The sequence below is a fragment of the Pempheris klunzingeri genome, chromosome 22 (assembly GCF_042242105.1).
Source record: "Pempheris klunzingeri isolate RE-2024b chromosome 22, fPemKlu1.hap1, whole genome shotgun sequence".
NCBI classification, from domain to species: Eukaryota; Metazoa; Chordata; class Actinopteri; order Acropomatiformes; family Pempheridae; genus Pempheris; species Pempheris klunzingeri.
Genome location: NC_092033.1, coordinates 965,561 through 977,704, shown reverse-complemented (window position 1 = coordinate 977,704; position 12,144 = coordinate 965,561). Strand labels below are relative to the sequence as shown.

At 45.2% G+C, this 12,144-nt stretch overlaps 1 protein-coding gene across 1 annotated transcript in view; it reads right to left on the bottom strand.

The window, feature by feature from the left end:
• phf21b (PHD finger protein 21B) overlaps nt 1–6,770 on the bottom strand; it is a 79,396-nt gene extending 72,626 nt beyond the window's left edge. Inside the window, exons 1-2 of the mRNA XM_070854205.1 lie at nt 6,647–6,770; nt 5,826–5,891 (exon numbers count right to left, since the gene is read on the bottom strand). Coding sequence (XP_070710306.1) covers nt 5,826–5,891; nt 6,647–6,700 — 120 coding nt within the window. The 5' untranslated portion in view covers nt 6,701–6,770. The remainder of the gene's footprint in view (nt 1–5,825; nt 5,892–6,646) is intronic.
• Nucleotides 6,771–12,144: the final 5,374 nt, after the last annotated feature.

Genomic DNA, 12,144 nt, shown 5'->3' with positions numbered 1-12,144 from the left:
TGTGTTTGAATAGAGCCATAAAACGGCTGTTTGTGTTCAAATTCCATGACTTTCCAGAAATTCCAGGACCTGTGGACAGCCTGCAAATCACATGTACACTTTACCCCAGTCCCTCATGGCAACAGGAGTTATTTACCTTTGTTAGAAATCGAAGCCGTTGCCCTAAACTGCAACACGTTCACTCCCACCCGAATCCAAATACCTCCCAACTGAACAGCGGCCGTAAAGGAGCCGGCAGAGGTCAAACTGAAGCCGAGCTGTGGCTTCTTCATTAGCTCTGCTTGAGTTTCCTCTGACTCGCTCCAGTTTTATGAAACACGGCTCCTCCATAAGTAGCTAAATGAATTCTGAGTGCTGATCTCTCATTACACAACTTACTATCAAGGAGGAGAGAAAAATTCAGATTATGGACCATTCAGGGACGCGGTGAAAACACTAAAACCTTCTTGGCATTAAACACCTCGGGGACTCTAATCCGTTCATTATGTGTAGTGTGTACATGATGTTAAGGACCAGTAGGTTAAATCTCTTCACTGTCACCAGACTCCATTGACAAAACCAGTCATTTTACCTCTCAGAACACAGGTGCTGCTGCCTCGATCAGTTAAGCTTGTTTGTCTTATTGTGTGACTTTGTGTTATTGTGTGTTACAAAAATGTTGTGTTGGTTCTGAATAAACCATTTAAAACACCAAACTAACCAAGTGATGGTGGCAGCAGGAAACCAGTAGCTCCTGTATTCTGCGAGCTAAAATCCCTGTTTTAGTGAATGTAGTCTGGTGTGTGTGCTGTTTGTGGTTAAACCAAAAGGATCTTCCAGGTCTCTCTCTGTAGGGATCCTTTCCATGATGCTGTCACACACTTAGAATAACACTCTGAGCCTGTCAGTGGATCAAACAAGCAGCCGTTTAGACACCAAAATGTGCCCTGCTTTAAAATACTGAAGCTCTCCTTTAAGTTTAAACTACATGAATATCAGAGTTCGGCCTCCTTCACCTTCTCCACTGATGTACGACATGTTTAAGTGTATTTAGGCTTATTGTGGTCATTTCTTTGCTCCACGTACTCACATCAGTGGATTCACGATGCAAAACAAAACTGAAATACAGTTGAAAACATTAGCATTGATGCTAAAGTCAGAAGACTTGGAGTGTTTGGCATTCAGCTGGTTACTGAGATGGATGTGAAGGACCTGGTTTGTGCACTCAGGGTGGGATCAGATTAGAGGAACTTTATTTCCCAGCTCCATTTCTCCCGGAGTGAGATGATTTCCTGGCCGTGTGCTCAGGTAGCGGCGCCTCTAAATCGTCTTTTTACATGCGAGCATGACAAAGACAGTGAGGATGAAAGGAGACGTCGCTGCACAGCCACACGAAGCCTTTTATTCCCAAATAATTGAACAGAAAAGTGGATTCTTTAAATCTGACTAAGTCGGTTTCCACAGCCCAGATATTTCCCTCTCTGTAATACCCCGACACAGAATAAGCCTCTCGGATCACTAAAACACTCCAAAATAAGGTCGGGGGGAGACATCTGATTACTAAGCTGCTGCCTCTCTACACAGATTTTACACTGGCCAGGTTACCACAGAGCATGTGCACCCATGTCTCAGAGGAACCTGGTTTCCTGAGCGCATGTAAATATATGATGTTTTTTTTTTTCCCACAATGCAGCACACAAAAAGGAGAGAGAGAGCAGCTGCTCACAGCTGGACGACAGAGTGGAATAAAACCGGTGCAACAAACTGGTAAATCCTCAGAAAAACATTTTCACAGCCGCTGCACAGATAGTGTAAAACCAACTTTAGTAATAAACAGCAGCAGCAGCAGCACACGGCCCAGGAGCAGGAGGATGCTACGTATACAACAGGGACAGAAACTACAGCTTCCTTAAGCGAAATTCAAGCACTTTAAGTGTTTTCAAGGTTTTCCAGCATCTCATGGCTGAGATAACTTAAATACACACTAAAAAAAAAATCAATTAATCTCACTCAAACTTCTGTCGTTTGTTTATCTAAAAAGCAAACTGCTTTCAAGCACTTTCCAAACCTTCAGAACGCCACATTCAAGTTCTAGCATTGTCAAGGATTTCCAGCACCCGTGCCAAGGCTGTGCACGAAGTGTGTTGAGCCAGAAATAGTCCCAATTAAAGCGAGGAGACGAGGACGCTGCGATGAAAGAATTAACATGATTAAATGCACTGTAGTTGTTGTTAATAGAGGGTCACATGACACTCAGTGTGTGTGTGTGTGTGTGTGTTTCCTGTTTTGGTGTCACCTGCTGACGGCCTTCAGCAGGTGACCCAGTACAAACACTGGAAACCAGACCATGTGACAGCACTCTCTGATGCATTACTTCCTCGTACACCAACAGGCTCAGTACTGGTACTACTTGGTGTGTACTTCAGGGCCTCGGTAAACAGTATGGAACTGGGACGCATGGCGTTAGTCATGACCTTTAAACGCAGCACAGCCCTGGATATCCAACCATCCAGAAACACACCGTTTCCCATCACAACAACGCTGATTATTAAAAACTCCTTACTTTAAATTGTGAATTGACTTTTGGCCTCTCAGTTTCTCTGCATGTCAACCAATAAACAGGAGCCGTCACAGGTAACGTAACACACACACACACACACACACATCCACACTGATTTAGCATTAAAAAAAGACCCAATATTCATTGCAGGATTTGTTGTCATCAGAAAAGCGCTCTCTGCAAACACACCAGACTCCATTGACCAAATCACTAATTTTACCTCAGAGAACACGGGAGCTGCTGGTCTGCTGCTGCCGCCTCGGTTGGTGTTTTTAAAAAGTTAGATCAGGTTCAACACAATGTTTGTATAACACACAATAAAACTAACTAACTAAAGTCACACAATAACGCAAACTAACTCACCGATCGAGACAACTGTAGACCAGCTACTACAGTGTAAAATCCCTGTTTTAGTGAATGTAGTCTGGTGTGTGTGCTGTTTGTGGTTAAACCAAAAGGATCTTCCAGGTCTCTCTCTGTAGGGATCCTTTCCATGATGCTGTCACACACTTAGAATAACACTCTGAGCCTGTCAGTGGATCAAACAAGCACTCCGATATGACAAATGCACGGCAGCTATAACTCATATGTCCACTATGTGAGCATTTATACCACCATTAAAAACATGAAAAATACACTCCCTGTATAGATGTTGCTCTGTGAAACTTAAAAAAAAAAAAAAAGCCTTAATGAGGTGTACACACACACACACACACACACACACACACACACACACAGTGAATGTGATCGAGGCAGGCGTATCCATGGTTACGGATGCTGCCTTTGAAAGGACTTTACTACTGGCATTGGAAATCTTTCAAGTCAAGTAGCTGCGGCCTTTGTTTCAAGTTAAATGTGAAAACTCCTCAAGAGCAGAAAGACTGCACAAATGTAAGAAATAAGATGCTCGACGCGACTGTCCTCGGGAGATAAATCCATCTGAGAGTTTTCTCCAGGAGCTGCTGATCGATGGCGATCTACTTTACAGCGATAAATAAAACAATAAATGGAGCAGAACTGTCTCCAAAAAAATAAATAAAATAAAATAATAAAAAAGGAAGAAAAACAACTTCAGTCTACCTGACAAGTCAGTAAAAACTGATGCCATGATGCAACAGAGAGCAAGTGGAGCAGAGTGAAGGAGAATCAATGAATCCATTCTTCTTCAAGGGCCAAAAACACAGCGATCAGGGATGAGGGTGGTCGATACGGGATGTTAAAGCTGAGACAGAATCTGAATATACGAGCCGGGGAGTACAACTGCATTCACATTCATGGACGCTCCCCGTCTTACTCTGCACTTCACTTATTTCTATTTTCTAATCATTCCTCCGTTTGTCGGAGGTGGAGGTGGAGGAGGTGGAGGAGGAGGAGGTGGATGCACACTGGCTGTTTTTCTGCAGCTAAACAGGTTGTTATTAAAACCTGTTTTTACTCCCCACATGGAAGACGAGACCGTTTCACAGCTCAGCTCCAAATTAAATCCTCCTTCTGATTAGCAAAAGCTCTTACTTACACCCCCCCTCCCTCGGTGGCAGGAAATAAAACTTCCATCCACAGGCCTCAAACTGTGACCATGAAATGACCTCCAGGCTTTTATTCCAGCCAGGAGACATTTCCTCCAACACTTGTGCCGTTACCTAATTATTCCTGTTTCCGGCTGATGAACACTCGCCGCTTAAAGTTCAAGGCGAGTTTATTTTTGGTTGTGGGGTGGGTGCAGAGGGGGGGGGGGGGAGAGATGAGGGGGCACGGCAAATGTTGACACAGCCTCAAAGTGAGCTTAGTTTTAGCCAAGATGATGGTTAAACCTCCACTGGAGCAGCCGGCCCGGTGTGGACGCAGCGTTCGGCAGCAGGAAGTAAGAAAAGGGTCACATGTAGCGGCCGGGGAAGAAGAAGAAGAAGAAGAAGAAATAAATCAGCGCAGGGTGTTGTGATTAAAAACGCCGCCGTGCACTGCTGACTGGGCTTTCTGTCTCTCTTTTCCCTGCCACCCCTCCCCCCCTCCAAACCAAAAACAGCATCAAAGCAATCAAAATGGTAATGTTAGGCATGAATGGGGCCCATCCCCCCCTCCTCCACCTCCTCCTCCTCCTCCTGCACGAAACTCTGCAGACTTTTTTCCTCTCCATGTTACAGAGGGGGGAAAGAAACCACCCCCTTCCTCTCTCAAAATGGAAGCTTCCACTACCAAACTGAGAGAAGAAGAAGAAGAAGAAGAAAAAGAAGAAGAAGAAGGGGAAAGAAAATCCACACACCAGCAACACAAACAACAAGGATTTAGATTCAGGATTGAGGCCAGCATCGTTAACTAGAAACTGGATTACCAGCTGCACGCTGCTGTGCCCCTCCATGATGCTTTTTTGTGACATTCAGCAAGTTTAATGGGTTTAACTGCAACAAATCAAGTGCTTAGAAACTGCAAATCGATTAAAGTCAAGCAGAGAGAGGAGCAGGCCTCTCACAGTCCACAATCAGACACAAACACAACCACTGGCTGGATGAAAATCGACCTATTTTGCTTGAATTCGTCTTCTTGTTCTTGCTAATGTGGGGAAGTTGTGTGTCGGGCTGGGACCGACCGGCGGGGCGGTGCAGCAGCAGCAGCAGCAGCAGGGGGAGCAGGGGGAGCAGGGGGAGCTGGCCGCGGTGCTGAACACCGCTGCTGCCTGCCTCAGCATCCACCCGGAGCGGACAGGACCGCTGCTGCTGCCCGGCTAGCAGCTTAGCCTCAAAGTTAATGTAGGACACCGTTTGCTAGCAATAAAGGTAGTAAAAAAGTGAAAGCGTTAGCTGTGGGCCAATCAGAAGCCTCCGCTGTGGTCATGTGACCGAGAAGAAATAATACCAGCAGACTAAAGTATAAAGTAACAAAACCAGAGGGTTTAATGGGGGAAAAGAGGCTAAAAAGCGACCCGAGCTTGGTGCTAATAGTTGGTTTAGCCGACAAAACTTGGACAAAGGTGCTTGTTGGAAAGTGTGAGCCGGATAGTTAGCTCCTTTATTAGCCTCCGCCGTTACTCTCCAGAAACATGTCGACCTACTCAAAATGGACGCTAAAATTTTTCAACATTACACAACTTTGAGTGCCGAGACAAGAGCCGGGATGGAGGCTAGTCAAGCTAGCCGCGCCGCCCACCAGGGTCCAGTCAAAAAAAGGGGGTTTTTAGCAACACTCCACTTTCGCATCCACCATGTTGTTGTGGCCAGTTGTAGCCGGGAGAAAAGCGTCCTCGGCGGCACAGAAAGCAGCAGAAAGCAGCCTGGGAGAAGGGAAAGCTTACTTGTTTATCGCTGAGGGCTGTTATTCTTGTTTGCCTGTCGTGCATCTGTCTCTTAAGCTCTCCGTCCTACAAATGAACAGAACATTGACAGGATGAAAATTTTTTTTTGTTTTACACAACAATGAAACTTCACAGCACACACACACACACACACACACACACACACACAGCACACACACAGTGATGACAGGTTAAACTCACGATGAGGGAGATGATAAATCCCACAACAAACAAACAAAAAGCACAGGGATGCTAACTAGCAAGGCTAACCGAAAAGAAGGGGAGATTTCTGCTGATAAAGTTTCTGTGCTCCGCCTGCCCTGACGGTCGGTTAGCCGAGATGCTGCCGGGAAAACGTGAGGTGTTTTTTTTTTTTACCTGTGGGTCCTGCTTCATCTGTGCAACTAGTTTGCGGAACGATGGAGGAGTGAAACGGGAATTGCGAAAAAGAAAAGTGTCTCAAGTTTAAGGGAGGAACAAAGCGGGTTTGATCGCCTCAGAGACTCAGTTTCTTTGCACCCTCATAAATATTCAGGTCGCGTCCTGATCGCCACACAGCTCCACCACCGCATTACCACTCCACATTCTTGTTGCTCGCGGAAAAAGAGCCGCCGCAAACGGGCAAAAAGTGCCGCGAAAAGTGCACTTAATCGGACTTGGAAGTGGCCGTTGTGTCGCCGGCAGACATCAGCAATAAGCGGACATGTCGCATAGTTTCTCCCCTCGGAGTGGGAGCATCTCTCCCCCTCGGATTTTCTCCCCTCCTGCTCTCACTTGCTCACAACACCAATAAGGGTAGAATAACACGATGTTTCATTTACCTGATGACATTGGATTTCTACTTTCAACGCCTCTTGCAGGCCTTGTAGTTCCATGTTCCGACCAGAAAAGCACTTTTGTCCCACTTTCGACGCGGCCGAGACGAAGTTTAAGTGAATTAAAGATTTTTTTAAAGCGACAATAACAATTGAAAGAAGAACTACTCAGGCTGCAAAGCAAGTTCTCGCTTCTTTTACAGGCTAGGACTCATCACCCACTTTCCGCCCGTCTTCAAAAGTGCTCCAAACCCGGCGGAAAGAGCTCAGGCCCCGGCGGGCTCCTCTCCAGATCACGGCCGAGCGTCGAGGGAACCGACGGGGGAGCGGGTTCGCTTTTCTTTCGATAATTTTAAGTTGAAAAACGGGGACTATATTTTGTCCGAGTCCGCGGCTTGATTTCACTTTGCCTGGGGAAAAGTTGCGCTTCGGCTGTCAATGGTAATTCTGAAGTTCCCGGATGGAGCAGATCGGACATGCGCAGTGAGCCAAGGGGAGCCAGAGCCACTAAAAGAGTCAGTGAGCAGCTCTTCTGATTAAAAAACTCCTGTTTTCACTCCTCTGCTGACTCTGTAAGAAAACCACACAAAGAATGAGTAATTACAGAGACAGGAAATGTTTTAGAGCGACCATCAAAACTATATGTCCTTATTTATTCATGGAACAAAGGCCCAGAAAAGACCACCAACCATGTGTTCAAATAATCACATAATCACAATACCTGCAATCATATGACTGATGAAAACATACACGTACACAACACAGGACAGAGATCCATGAGTCTGACACGTGGTGAACAAATGCACAGAGCTCCAGAGGTGTAAAGCCTCAAAGTCCAATATTCAAGCGTTGGTTTTTAGACAAAGTTCCTACAAGTTCAGCCTTTTATTCTCTAATGATAAACGTTAGGATCTGCATTAGAATCTCAAATCAAGTTGGGTGATATTTAACAACACAGGATAAACTTGGGATAACTGACACATTGTTGAAATACATTATTATCACTATTAAATTGTGTTATTTTGATGGTAACTATGCTGCTAAATACTTTTATATGTTTTAATTCTTACTGAAACTTTTCATTATGTCAAAAAAACAGCAAGTCAAGTCAATTTTATATATATATATATATGTGTGTGTGTGTGTATAAATATGACCTTCAGGGGTTTTTATTTACACACTGACAACACACAACAGCTTCTGTCCTGAACCTCGAGTCAGATCAGGAACAATTATCCCCCCAACAACACTACAACACAGTAAAAAGCAGCACTCCACAGGTCAAAGACAGCAGGAGAGTCACACCATGTGTTCATGTTTATTTACAGCAGCCTGCTCCTCCCATTTAACAACATATCAATCCACATGTTGTCTATTTTCCTGTATCAGTAGGTACCTAAATGCATCACACCACCCCAGAATCCCTTCCTGCCGAGCTAAACCTCAGGAGCTGCTGGGTTCATGTTGGATGTCATCTATCAGTCCTATTTGCATATTTCCATCCTGACCTCTGTTTCCACTAATGTCTGATGCACAGATCTGAGACACCCTGTCATGTTGTTTGGAGGTGCTCTGCTCTGATCCCTCCTCTCTGATCCCTTCCTGGTGTGCAAAGTCACATTTCTTGTGCTTACAGCAGTTTAAGTCCCTCTGCAGGCCTGTCGTCGCTCCTCCACACGTCCATGTAAACATCCTCAGCCTTTATATTATATCATGAACATCCTTAGACAAGCTCAGGGACTCATTTCTGAGGCCCAGCGGCCTGTAGAGTCATTCCCAGGATCCAAACCTTAAACTGGGATTATTAACAGGCTACCATGTGAGATTATTTATACCCTTATGTTGATTTGGCTCATCTAACATGTGCCTGTCAACCAAATCTAAAATAAATCAGTAAACAGGGGCTGCAACTGAGGATTTAATGAGGATTTAATTATCTAGTGCCGAATAATATCTGTGATAGTAAACAACCAGACTGTCTGTGCTCATAAACTGATTATATGAGAGACCACATAGGCTGCTAGGAGTCATCAGACGCAGCGTGTTACCAAAGACACTTTAACATTCATCCATTCACAACTGTGATGGAACATAAGTCGATGTGTTGTGATGTTTAGTTGTTTGATCATTATTTACTTACATGTCTGTATTTGGTTAGCCAAATAATAACTATGACGCTTTTTATTGGTGATTTTGTTTCATTTTATGTGGAACGACGTTCAGGCTCGGCCTTTTCAAAAATTCAAGATGGCTGACAGGATGAGAGAAACTGGCAATTCATGTAAAATACTCCAAAATAAACCCAGATTTCACCACAATGCTGCGAAGGAAATACTTCCATTGTAATTTCATGACCGTATCGGCCAGTAACTGAAACTTTTAGCTTTCAGATTAAGTTAACTTTCTGAATACTTATTTAATAAAATTATTACTGTTAGCTAAACATTGTTAGCCAAATTAGCTAGACGACAAAACTTAGCCTGAACATTAGTTGTGGCGACCAATGAGGATCCAAAGAAAAGAAGAGAGAAGGAATAAAACAAAAGTAAATTTATCTTTTACTCATTCTGTCAATCATTTGTTAGTTTAGTTCATAAAATGTGGTACAGTAGCACTAAATGCCTCTTTTTTCTCACGTATTAACGTGTTTTGATGACCCACAGTTTACTTATAACTTAGAATCTAACTCCAGATCTTTCTTTAACTACTTTAAACACAATTTAGTGCTGAATAACCTCAAAAAAAAAGAAAAAAGGCGACAGCTGGACGTGAACATTTGTCATCTGCTGTGGATTCAAGCTTCAAGAGGAAAAACAAAAATGGCAGCTTCAGTCAGAAGTAAATCAGACAGACAGGCAGGCAGGCAGACAGACAGGGAGAATGTGGGGTTAGACAGGTCTCTGATGTGTCGATGTGAGTGAAGCCTCCGAGCTAATCTGCCCAGTTTCTGCTTCTTCACACACAAAGAGGCCGAGTGTGGCAGTTTGCTCTCAGAAATCCTCCCTCTTCTCCCCCATTTCTGCCCCTCTGACCCCCGCCGCCTCCTCTTCCGCCTCCTCCTCCTCCTCGTCCCGCCCTCTCCGCACAAGCCGCGCCGCCATTGGCCGGAGCCGCGGGAAGAGGGGGGCGGGGGCGGGAAGGACGAGCCAATCGGGAGTTCGCGAACGCGGAGGGACGGGACGGCGAGCCAATCGGCGCTCTGCTGGGGGGCGGGGCCGAGTGTGTGCTCGGAGAGTTGATGAAGAGCAGAGATGGCAGTTAGTGTTTGAGTTTATTGTCAACTCGACAGCGATTAACTTCACCGCAGCTTTACGCACAAACCACCCCGATGTGAGCACAAAATGGCGGCCGTGTGTGTGCGTGTTTTCACTGTTTTACTCCAACACTGTCGGCGTGCGGACGGTGCAGCAGGAAGCAGCACCATGGACAGAGACACACACACACACACACACACACACACACACACACACACACACACACACACACACACACACACACACACACACACACACACACACACACACACACACACACACACAGCTGCTGAGGAGCCATTTAAACATGTCGGCCATCCTGCTGCTCCCCAGCACCGCTCAGGCCCTGCTCATCCTCCATGCAGCCTCTCACTAAAGTTGTAGTTTGTAGTCAGCTTGCAGGGCTGACAGAAAGTAGTCCCTCCCTGCCTGCCTCCCTCCCTCCCTCCCTCCCTGACACCCTCCCCCACCCCGGCCAGGTCTGCTGCTACTCTTCATTTCACGGCTGAGCGGTGAAACTCTTGAAGTCCTCTCTGTGGTGGCTCTCCATCCCAAGCTGCTGCTCGTCTCTGAGCCTGGACGGAGGCAGCCTGCTCACACTGGAGCTGCTGCTGCTGCTGTGGGGGGGGGGGGGTTATTGTTATCTTCTGGCTCCATGCCTGCAGGGCCTTTACCACAATTTAAAACACCAAGCCCCCCCCCCTCCAGTGCACCCCCACACCCTGTATTTCTCAGATTAATTTGGATTATATGCTCTCTTTAGTTCAGTAGTTTTTATTTCACCACAATAGTTTCACCCAGGTCCACTAAAAGAGCTTGTTTGATCCACTGACAGGCTCAGAGTGTTATTCTAAGTGTGTGACAGCACCATGGAAAGGATCCCTACAGAGAGAGACCTGGAAGATCCTTTTGGTTTAACCACAAACAGCACACACACCAGACTACATTCACTAAAACAGGGATTTTAATTTGCAGAACACGAGAGCTGCTGCTCTGCTGCTGAATGGATCAGTTAGTTTCTGTGTGTTAAAGTGTGACTTTGGTGTTTTTAAAAGGTGTTTTTAGAGGGTTAGTTTGGACCTGAACTAACCCTTTAAAACATCAAAGTCACAAAGTCCCGTGTTGTGCAAAGTAAAATTACTGTTTTTGTCAATGGAGTCTGGTGTGTTTGAAGATGGTGATAAAATGACTGTTTGTGGATCTTACTGGTCACAACTTAACTAAATAATCCAAAAAGTGACATTTAATAGCAGTTCTGGGACTTTCAGCCAAATCACATGACATCATCATCATGTAGTGAGATTATTTTTGTCATTTTCTTTACATTGATTCTCTGTTTTTAAGACGTTCATTTTCAATTATCTTCATTTTCCATGCAGTCAGAGGACGACATGCAGGAACTCAAACAGATTTGATATCAGCTGGACGTTAGTTTTATCTTTTAGTCCACCTCGGGCCAGGCCTGGTCCGGCCATCTGTCGATACTGGCAAAACCCAGTGAGGCCTGGCCTGGTCCTGGACCAGCGTGGGTCGTCACTCACAGGAGATGTTTAACCAGGAATATTTGGAGAACAGATCACGTTCATCCGGCTGCTCCGCTGGCAGCACAATTACACAACTTCTACATTGGTGGTTTATGAGGGAGGCGTTGTTTGACTGACACAGAAGTCTCAGAAACACGACCGCCCCTGAATGCAACGCCACAAAATGAAGTGAACAGTTAAAACACAGCAGACCAAATATGACGATTCCCATTTTACATAACTTCTCCTGCACTAGATCTTTGAGGAAAACCTTCCCTTCATAACACTCTGAGCCTGTCAGTGGATCAAACAAGCTCTTTCAGTGGACCTACTGTGATCAGGTGCAGTTGTCCCAAAGGATCACCTTACATTAATCTGGCTGAGGTGATCTACTGGACCAGTTCCAACACTTTTAGTCACTCAGACACCAGGATGTGGACACAGAGGACTGACCAGGGTTGAAGATAAGTTATAATAGTCTCACACTTTCACGTGTGTTCGGTTGTAATATTTCCAAGAACTGAAATAAAACCTGGATCAAATCTTAAAAGTCGTCCATCTTGATTTAATCAGAGGAGCCCAACATGTCGCCTTTGACTGGAGTTAACACTTACTCTCACCTTTAAGTCACTTTAATAACTCTTCTGGAGCTTTCGATCAGATCTCACGGTCTAAAACTCCACAGTGTGACTAATCAGCCTCTTTAAATAAGTTTGTGCTGCTGTAG